The sequence below is a fragment of the Pogoniulus pusillus genome, chromosome 1 (genome assembly GCF_015220805.1).
Source record: "Pogoniulus pusillus isolate bPogPus1 chromosome 1, bPogPus1.pri, whole genome shotgun sequence".
NCBI lineage: Eukaryota > Metazoa > Chordata > Aves > Piciformes > Lybiidae > Pogoniulus > Pogoniulus pusillus.
The window spans coordinates 25,605,340-25,615,660 of NC_087264.1; the positions used below are offsets into that span (position 1 = coordinate 25,605,340).

Genomic DNA, 10,321 nt, shown 5'->3' on the forward strand with positions numbered 1-10,321 from the left:
AGTCTGATTGTAGCAAGATTTTTCTGCCATTTAAAATGTTTTTATTTTTTAAATATTTTTTCTGAGACAATTTTGGTTAAAGATATGGATGGAATCTCTTAAGGTTGTGACTGCTATGTTGTAAAACCTCTGGGTAGGCTGTGGTTCCTTATTGAGGGGATGTGAGCTCAGGAAGGCTTCCTTGAGTTTGTTTTTCCTTAGGCATCCATGACACAGACCAGGATGATCCAGCTGGTGGTCTGTGAGGTAACTGTGTTGGTATTTACCTTTTCCTGGTGAAAAACTGCCACCAAATTCACACAGAAGCAGGGAGGCAGCTGGAGCCATGCCTGCTTCTCCATATGGGCCTGTTGTTAAAACTGAATTGTTCTCTTTGGCCTGTAAAACGGATCCCAAAACAGGCATCTGGGACATTTGTATCTGAAAAATGGAATCCCTGAGGCATTGCCCCTAAGTTTGGTGTCTCTTCTGAAGGACAGAGTAAATCTGTAGATAACCAAGACTGGAACTGTTAAAACTACACACATCAATGGAAATATGAAACTAGATTCCTGGAGGTGGTGCATAGGTGAGTTAAAGTTGCCTTCTAATTGAGCTGACAATTCTTTACGCGGTCAGAGGGTGCAGAAATTTGTTGCCTGGAGTCATTATTGTCAGTCATAAAAGATCAAGCTCTGGATGCACAACTTCAGCAGTGCCTTTGATGACTACTGCAGAAAATTCTCAGAGGCCTGTCACAGGTATCTGATGGCAGTGAGCAATAGTCATAAGCAGAAATTTTCAAGATACTTAGTTGCTTTTTGTCCCTGAAATTAAGAAGTCAGTGCCATATTTGCAGCAAAATCTGTGACAGAGCTGTTTTTTGTCCACAAACAGCTCATACTGCCAGGTGTGGTCCTCTGGCACAGTTAAGGCTGAGTTTTGTGCCTGCCAGCATATCAGATGCACAGTTGCAAGTATAATACTGCACATGTATGTGTTCTACATACGTGCCCCAGCCACCTAGTTGATGCCTCACTTTAAGACATGTATTGTTCCTAAAGTTCCTGTCCTAGAAGAGGCAACCACCTCCCAGGCTAGCCCACCACCACTGCTTGTGAAAGGGGATGGACAGAGAGAGAACGCCAACGGAGACATCACTGTGACTGCAGGCAATTGTCTCTCCCCAGGGTATTTATAAGCTGCATACTGGTGGGCAGGGATGGCAGTTGGCTGCTGTGACCTTGGGAGCCTGAGCAGCATTCCTGGGAGCCGCGTGAGCTGGACTGGCAGGCGCAGCTGCAGCCAATGGGGAGGAATCCAACGCTGGCTGCCTGGATTGAGTTTCACTCCTGTCGCCTGAGATTTTTCTCTTTCTCTCCCTGTTGTGCTTTCCCTCTTTGTTTATGAGATTAGGCAGGCAAACGCACTGATAGAGCCCTAGCAAGCAAGGCATTTGCCCTGTGGATTTGGGATTCTGCCTTCAGTGCTGAGCAGCCACTTCTTGCCATCACCTACCACAGCTCTAGCCTCCTGCCATGGCTTGGCTTTTATGGCTCCAAGCCTTCTGAGCACGCAACCCGCCCTCCTCTGCTGGGGCGTTTTAAGTTGTGTTCTCTTCCATGCACTTCCTTTTCCCTGTCCTGAGAAGTTAGCATATGAGGCTTTTGAATGCAAGGGAGATGGGTCAGGACCAGACAAAGCAACAGATAGAGAAAGGACTCCACCTTTACCAGTCTAACCAGACCGAAAAGGCCCTGCGAGTCTGGATGAGGGTTTTGGAGAAGTCTGCGGATCCTGCTGGCAGGTTTCGGGTTTTGGGTTGCCTCATCACTGCTCACGCAGAGATGGGCAGATACAAAGATATGCTGAAGGTAAGGAGAACTGGAGATGAATGCATGCCGTTGTGTCGTGCCCACTGCAGAGTGGCTGGAGATTAGAATGTGAAACTGGGGGGTTATGTATATAATATCATGTACAACTGCCTTGTTGACCAGTACCTCCAGCCCATGAGATACACAGAATACTCCTTTTCACTGGGGCTGGTCCCTCAGCATGCCCAGGTTATTGAGGCTCTCCAATTAATCGTGGGGACCTTTCTTGATTTATTGCCCGCACACAGACACACCATGTTATCAGGCTTCAGGGAGAAGGTATGAGAACAAGGCCTTTACTCCATCTGTGTTTACAGTGTGTATGTCAGTGCATAAAAAGTTCTCCAAGTGGGTTCTTTAGAATATGCATCAGTCTTGCAGAGACACACCTGTTATCTTCTTGTTCAACTGCTGTTTGATGTCTAATACAGGTCTTGCCTTGGTTTTTATTACAATTATTTGTTTGCCATGGGGCTGATTAAGAGAAGAAAGAAGGAAAGAGTATGCCTTTTTGGTGGGAGGTGTTGAGGGACATTCCAGGAGGGATCTGACAATTGCAGTCAGAGAGAGGCTCACAAGTTGTTAGGACAGCACAGAAATGAGGATATGGAGCTTCATGGAAGAATGGTAAAAAGGAGCTGAAATTACATTTCAAGAACATGAGGATGACTATGTTAGGTTAAATGAGCAGAAGCTGGTGTGTGGATCCAAGAAGTAACAGGATGCACACAGAGAGCAGCAGGCAATGTTTGGAGAGGTGGCACAGGAATCTGGAAGACAAGGCACGATGATGTTGTAATAGTCATAAGAAACTATCCCAGCCTGAAATAGGGTCTTGCTAAAGGGCCTTGATGTTCTAGTCCTGATAGTTTTGGTTGCCTCTGACTAGACTGGTAATCATTGAACATTTAGCACATCATGAAGGGGGTGCCCAAATCTCTCTGGAAACTTTTTGGTAGCTCTGCTTAGAATGGGGAGCACATCTTCCTACTAAACTCATACAGCCCTACATTAAAACCAAATTCTTGGGAGGAAGAAGAAAAGAGAGGTAATAATGCACTCAGAAGACATGTGAAGCTTAAACGGATCTCATAAGTGATGTGAAATTAGGTGGTGACAGAAACAACAAACATTGGGGAAGGGAGAAGCAAAAAATGTAAGATGTGACTACCTGAAGGGAATACTCAAGACTTCATGGAAAACAAGAAATGAGGAAAGGAGTGGGCTCAGTGTACTTGAACCTTAATGTGTTACCTGAGAAGAGAACAGGAAGTGGGACACAAGTAGGTGAAATTTAGTTCTTTACATTATTAGGAAGGGAAAATGGCTGCAGTCATACTGAAGCTTTTACACCACAAGTCATCAAAGAGAGAGGAAGGAGAACTTTAGCAATAAACTATTCAAAGAGGAGGTAACAAGAGAAAAGGGGTTAGATTTAAAGGCATGATATCAACTGTGATTTAAGAAGGGTGATGCTGCTCAACTTTTGGAAAGAAAAATTGCTTCACACCAAGGAAAGAGGCTGTGGCATTCAGGAAATAATGAAGAACTTGTGCAAAGGTAAGGCAATGTGAGGAAGCCTGAGCTAATGCAAGTTACTTGGTCCATGCAGCAGCTTTCCTAAAGTGCTAAAGAAGCTCACAACATGCGTACTCACATATATGCAGTTTATGGTTGGCCTTTTTTTCTTTATTTTGTGAAGAATGGAAAATGTTCCAATACCTTGAATTATTTTGTGTTACCACTATGAAAAATACCTAAAAATCTGTAATGAAATATTGAAAAAAATGCTAAACATTTACCTTTGCTACTGGCATTAATTCAAGCCAGCATTGTGCTTGCTTTGTCACAAAACACAAGAGTCACTGCTCAGAAGGGTTTGCAGTCCAAAGGAAAGAGACTTCAAGTCATTAAAAAGAACTGTATGCAATGAATCCTGCAAGTTACAGGACAAAATCTGTCAATCAAGTCTTCAATTCACTAGTAAAAAATTGTAGAAAGTAGCTTACTTTGTTTTATCAATAATCACAGTGCCCTATTAATCTTAAGAGCTCCAGAGAAAGTGGAATAAATTGAATTTAGTGAAAGGAAACAGCTGCTTGTCAGATGTTTCCTGATTTACCTGCCTCTCTTGAGGGCCAGTTAGTTTTTTTCCACTATCCACCAGCCTGGTTCGTCTTCCTTGCACAAGAGACGCTGGAGAGAGGGGGAGGTTTCTTCAGGCTGTTCACAGGGTTTAGGCCACCAGATAACTGCTCAGTGTACACAATGCTTCTCAGTCTGTGCTGCTGGAATTGTCAGCCCTGCTCAGAGATGAGCTACTTCTCCAGCACAGGGTGCTACTCTGTGTGAGCTGTCTGTAATTAAATGATACTCATAAGCACTGTCTTTTCTACTTGAAGTTTGCAGTGGTACAGATCGACACAGCACGGGAGCTGGAAGACCCAGATTACCTTACAGAGAGCTACCTGAACTTGGCTCGCAGCAATGAGAAACTCTGTGAGTTCCAGAAGACAATCTCTTACTGCAAGACTTGCCAGAACATGCAGGGTACCACAGTCAGCCTGCAGTTGAACGGCCAGGTCAGCCTCAGCATGGGCAATGCTTTCTTGGGCCTCAGCACCTTCCAGAAGGCTTTGGAGTGCTTTGAGAAAGCTTTACGCTATGCACACAACAATGATGACAAGATGCTGGAGTGTCGCGTCTGCTGCAGCCTTGGCAACTTCTACGCCCAGATAAAGGTGTGGTAACCTAAGGGACAGAAGGGTGATTGTCTCATGGATTCAGGAAAGAACTGGAAATTATGTGAATTTCAGCTTATTTCTCTGTTGTGGAAACTGAAATACCGAGGGAGCACTGTAAGCTAAAATCTCTTTGTGAATTCATCATGAGTTTTCTCCTTCACATCAAGGATGAGAGGATTAGTGTACCCTTGATACAGCACAGCAGAGGCAGCTGTGAATGTTCCTGTGTGTTGAAAAGATCAAACTTGCCTTCAAAGATCACATCAGAGGACTGCGTACAGAGCCACAACTCATTAGTTCTTGGTTTCTGCCACTATCACAGGCAAACATCTATTCACATGAGTTAAATCAGACAGGGGCGGGGTGGGGCGGGGCGGGGGGAGAGTGATTTCTTCTTCTGTTGCAAACAGCAGCAAATACATTTCCTCACTAAGTCTTGATTTTTGTTACTGATGGAGGATTCAACAACTGAAGTGCTGAAAACCATCTGTAAATTTCCCTCAGAATATCAAAACCAACATTGTGCTGGATACTTTTAAGATATGCAATAAGAAGAGGAAGGACGTTTTAAAAGTTGTAGTTTCCTTTGTGCACCTTGAAGAATACATGGGAACTTTTCCACTTCTAGTCACTCAACTAACTTGAGAATGGTTTTAGGCATTTAGATAATAATTTTATGTACTCAGAAGATTGCTTTCTAAAACACTTCTAAGGTAGACAGATACTTCAAAATGAAAATAAGTTCTATCAATACTTGGTGTGGATTTGTTTGGGATGTGGTTTTTTGCTCCTGCAATGATGAATAACCATCATCGTATGGAGAAAACTGGGATTTTGTGTAGATGTTGAAAGCAGAGATGACAGAAGAGCAGAGAAGGTTGTCAGCCTTTGGTTATAGAGAAAGGTAAATGGTTCCTGCACAGTAAGGCTGATGGCATACTACATAAAGCTGTGTCATTGTTACAGTATCCTGAACCCAGAGAGGAATAGAGTGCATGGCAACTGCACCTTCCACAGTTTGATATCTAGTGATACACAGCACGTGGAAGAGGAGCAGCAGGAGTTGAAAGGTGTACAAAAAAATGCAAACTGTTGCAGTGTTACTTAGTAAAAAATGATTGGGTGTGTTGTTTCTGTAGCTGTCTTGTCTGCTTGTCTGCTTACAGGACTATGAGAAAGCCTTGTTCTTCCCATGTAAAGCAGCCGAGCTGGTGAATGACTATGGAAAGGGCTGGAGCCTGAAGTACCGTGCAATGAGCCAGTACCACATGGCAGTGGCCTATCGGAAGTTGGGGCGCTTGGCGGATGCTATGGACCGCTGTGAGGTAGAGCGTGAGCAAATGCAGAGCTGTCAGGCCTCTGCAAAGGGATCTTGCCTACAGGACTGGGAGAATGAGAGGTCCCATGGCACTCTCACTTGACTCTAGATGTTCCTCCTGCCTCCCAGTCCTAGAGCTGTGGTTTCAAGTAACCCAGGTCTATAAATGGCCATTGGATGGGAACTTGTTAACAAGACTTTACTTGCCTTAAAAAGTTTGTCATTTCCTTTTAGCTGACCTTTCAGTGACTGGAGTGCACAGTACCAGCCTTGCTGTTTTGAACCAGAAGCAGACTCTTTTGCTGACCAAAGACCATTTATTTCAGGAGTCCATGAAGATTGCCCTGCAGCATGGTGACCGACCCCTGCAAGCACTGTGTCTGCTGTGCTTTGCAGATATCCATCGCAGTCGCAAAGATGTGCAGGTACAGCTCTTTCCTAAAAGGAAAGACAGAGGGGATGATAGCAAGAGGGTGTGTAAAGTAGGCCATAGCAAACGTGTTTTCCTCCCCACTTCTGCAGACAGCGTTTCCTCGGTATGACTCCTCCATGAGCATCATGACAGAGATTGGAAACCGCCTAGGCCTGATCCAGGTGCTAATAGGAATGACTAAGTGCTGGATGATCCAGAAGGAGCTGGACAAGGTCAGTTACAAACTCATTTCTACAGAAGCTTGTTAGACTAGAGTCTTTCTCTGAACTGTAAGCCCATCAAAGTGCGGCAGAGACTTGGCCCTTGATTCTGCTAGCAGGGTCTGTTACATTTGTCCCTTTCAGCCAGGAATCTTAGTGACAGTGTTGACATCTTCTCTGAGTCAGGCTGCCAACTTAGAGAATGGTCTCATCATCATCCGTCCTGGTGATCTGAAGCACTGCACTAAGAAACAAGCCTGCTCCTGCCAATGTAGGCAATCGGCTTATGCTTACACCCTGAAACAGATTCCACTGCCTACCTTTTAGCTACATGACTAAGCTTATTGTTGTGATAGTGATGTTGACAGCTCCACAGCTCCACCGTGTGCTTTGCAGAAAAACATGACATCAAGTTCCCAAAGAAACTGAAGGTTTACAAACTGTCGTGTGAAACAGATAAATGAGAGCAGAAAATCACTTGGGAATATGATCAGAACCAGATACAGAATCGTTTATGTTCTGTTCCAAGCATTAGAGGGAAAATTGCCCTGATGGGGCTAATTACCCCAAATGGGATCTCCTCAGCTCTCACAACCCTGAATACTCGCCCAAACTTGTTTAGTTTGCCAGTCCCAGTTTCCATTTCTCATGCTGCTCATCCCAATATCACTTACCTAATAAAGGAATTTGCTAACTTTCCACTTGCAGATTCCTAGCTGTCTCCCCTTTTCTGGTCTCCTTGGCCAGTTAATGCCTTTCCTTTCATTTTCAGGCAGTCAGTACCACTGCAGGTCCTCCCAGGCTGCAGCACAGCCTGCTTGCCCAGATTTGTGCAGTCACATATTCCTGTCCAAGGCAAACTCTCCCTTGGACTTCTCTGCAGCGTTTCCCCTAGCCCACATGCTTTATTTTAATTCCTAGTCTCAGTCATTAATTTGAGGGGTTTCCAGTACACAGTAACTTTTCCTAGGCACAGCTCTCAGTTACATTCTACCTGCTCACCTCCAGTTCCTGCTTCTACAACATCAAGGTTTATCCTAGGCTGTTGCTACTATCACAGATCTACTATTGTCTCTGTGTTCAAAGTGCATTTTCATCTCATCCTCTTCCCCTGGAGTAGCAGTAATGCCACATTATAGGGTAGAAACTTTACAATGTTCCTCCTGAAAACTATTGCATCACAAGAGAGACCTCTTCTTCCCCTCAGACAAATCTGAAGCAAGGTCTCAATAGTTCTGGAAAACAGAGAATGACAATCAGAACAGTGATGAACAGTGTGACATGTATGGGAAAGCAGGGACTCATTTAGTATAACAGCTGCTGTGCTAACACTTTCCTTCAGATGGGAAAAGATGGGTGGTAGCGCAACTCCTACTTCACACCATGTGTAAGTAGGACAAAGTGGATATATGAACAGCAGGGAGAAAATAGAGGAACATGCTGTGTTGGTGGTGCTGATGCCTTTCCTGCACTCCTGTACAAGTGAAATTGGAGCTGCCCAATAATTATTGAGGGGCAAAAGGCTTGTTTTGCTTGTGCTTCATCCCAACCTCAAGGAGCAGGTGTGACTGAGTTTAAGTCTTCATTCTCTCTGCTTGGAAACACCAGCCTCTGCCAGCATCGTACCTCTGTGTGCTTGGAACAAAAGTAAGGCTCTTGGATTATTTGTGGTCTTTCAGATACCAAACTTTTCTCATGGGTGAACTTCTGGGAAGGAAGGAAAATCTGCCAGGCAGATAGCTTGTATCTCCAGAGCTGCAGTGATGCTTGTTTAGCCAAATTCTACTCTGTGCCTTTTTACCTTGTTCTTTCAATAATTCACACAAGGCATTCAAACAAGTCTGTTTTTTCATGTCAGACCAAGAACTGATGATACATGCTCTCCATTCACAGGCTCTGGAAAGCATTGAAAAGGCACAGGAGCTGGCAGAGGGACTAGGGAACAAGGTAGGAGCTTACAGCTTCTCTTCAGAACTGTCTGTAGTCTTCTGTCAGGCAGCTTAAGAAGCCAAATGTCGAAGTAGCCAGACTTATTATTGCTTATTATCATGTCCATATTAACCAGACAATGCCTGGGACTTTGTTGGGAAGTGTTCAGCTGTGGGCAGTTGCAGCAGTGATCTTCAGTGTGCAGGTATGAACAGTAAGGGAGGAGTCACAGTGGGATAAACAAAGGTGTATGGAAATAATGAAAACAGAGTATGAAACCAGCAAACAGCAAGAGGATTAGGAGCAGCAGCTGAACTGTGTGCCGTCTGGAGGCAAAGGGAAGTGGAATACAGTGTTATGGATATCTAATAGAAACCATCTTGATGAAGGGCTGCAGCAGCCTTAAACCTGGCAGCCCTTTTGTGATAGAGAAGTAGGGTTAATGACAAGAAGTGGTGAGAAACCTGGTGTCTTTAGGCTGACCCCTATACCTTGCACAGCTTTCTGTACAGATGGTTCTCTGGCTGGGGCTGATTTCCACCCTCCCACTGTTACTGGTCTGCCTTCACCTGTCTTGTGTTTCTGCCCTTCACATGCAGCTTGGCCTGCTGAAGCTCCACTGCCTGTGTGAAAGGATCTATCGCACAAAGGGGCAGCAGCAAGAATTGCGTGACCATGTAGTGAAGTTCCATGAGTGCGTGGAGGAGATGGAGCTGTATTGTGGCATGTGTGGAGAGTCCATTGGGGAGAAGAACAACCAGCTCCAGGCATTGCCTTGCTCCCACTTCTTTCACTTAAAGTAATGAGCTGGATGTACTAAAGATCCTTGCTATGACATTAGAGATAGGGAAGAACTGTTGATGCCCAGAGCAGCATAGTCCTATGCCTTTGTCCTGCTCACCTGTGCCCTGCAGGATCCCATTGCCAGTGTTGTGAATCTAAGTCTGGAAGGGTGAGATTTAGCCCTAATACCCATCCTACTTCTGCCTTCTCAATGACTGTTCACCAGGGTCCTCACCTTGTAGGTGCTTCACTCACATTTTTGTTTAACTCCCCTTGGTAAATTGGTTCTTCCCTCCCAAGCAGGTAGGATTTTTTTCCCCTGAATCCTCACCCCTAGTCTCTCCTCCAGAAATACACTTGAGGTGAAAACAGGAAGACTTGGGGTTTGGGGATTTTTATTTTTAGAAGTAACAAAGCACTTTGTTCTGAAAATTAATGCCCTTAGATCTGAGCTCATGGCGACAAGAAGATTTGGCACACCCTTACCCACTAGTTTGATCCTAATGAGCACTGTGGCTTTGTGCTCAGCAGTTCAGGAGCCAGCTTTTGTGACTCCACGGGACGGGGTGGAAAAGGGACCAAAGCTTTCCCCAGGGCTGGAGGCTGCTTTTGGTTGTTTGTGTTCGCGTTAGCTGTGTGACCCAGCAGCGGGACCGGCCCGGGGGGGCGTGCGCCCGCAGAGGCCTCCCCCCAAGCGACTTCCTCCCTTTGCAGGTGCCTTCAGACCAACGGGACTCGGGGCTGCCCCAACTGCCGCCGCTTGTCGGTGAAGCCCGGCTACGTCTGACCAGCCCCGCGGCTCGGCCTGCGCCGCCGGACTGCTGCGGCCGCCGGACTGCTGCGGCCGCGGGCCCTGCCGCTCGCGTCACCCCTCGGGGTGGGGCTGACGGGCGGAGGCGCGCCCGCGCTGCTCTCGTGTCTGTGCCCCGCTCCCCCCCGCTCTCTGTACGGGCTGACGGTAATAAAGGCTGTGCCGGAACAGCGCCCGCCTGCTGCGCCACCGGCCCGCAGGGGCAGCGCCGGCCCCGCCCGTGCCCCGCTCCAAGATGGCGGCGGCGCCA

General features: G+C 46.1%; 2 protein-coding genes across 3 annotated transcripts in view; both read left to right on the forward strand.

The window, feature by feature from the left end:
* Positions 1-4,341, forward strand: part of CELF1 (CUGBP Elav-like family member 1) — a 59,036-nt gene extending 54,695 nt beyond the window's left edge. The window contains exon 15 of the mRNA XM_064144548.1: positions 4,256-4,341. The gene's annotated coding sequence lies outside the window, so the exon portion shown is untranslated. The remainder of the gene's footprint in view (positions 1-4,255) is intronic.
* RAPSN (receptor associated protein of the synapse) lies at positions 1,638-10,298 on the forward strand. Of its 2 annotated transcripts, XM_064144717.1 has the most exons (9): positions 1,638-1,853; positions 4,256-4,594; positions 5,764-5,922; positions 6,242-6,340; positions 6,438-6,560; positions 8,442-8,495; positions 9,077-9,276; positions 9,975-10,061; positions 10,092-10,298. In XM_064144717.1, exons 1-8 carry the CDS (start codon positions 1,638-1,640, stop codon positions 10,045-10,047), a joined length of 1,263 nt encoding a protein of 420 aa, XP_064000787.1. In that variant the 3' UTR covers positions 10,048-10,061; positions 10,092-10,298. The 2 variants fall into 2 exon arrangements, with proteins under 2 accessions (XP_064000787.1, XP_064000778.1); XM_064144708.1 differs by having other exon boundaries at positions 9,975-10,298.
* The last annotated feature ends 23 nt before the right edge of the window (positions 10,299-10,321 follow it).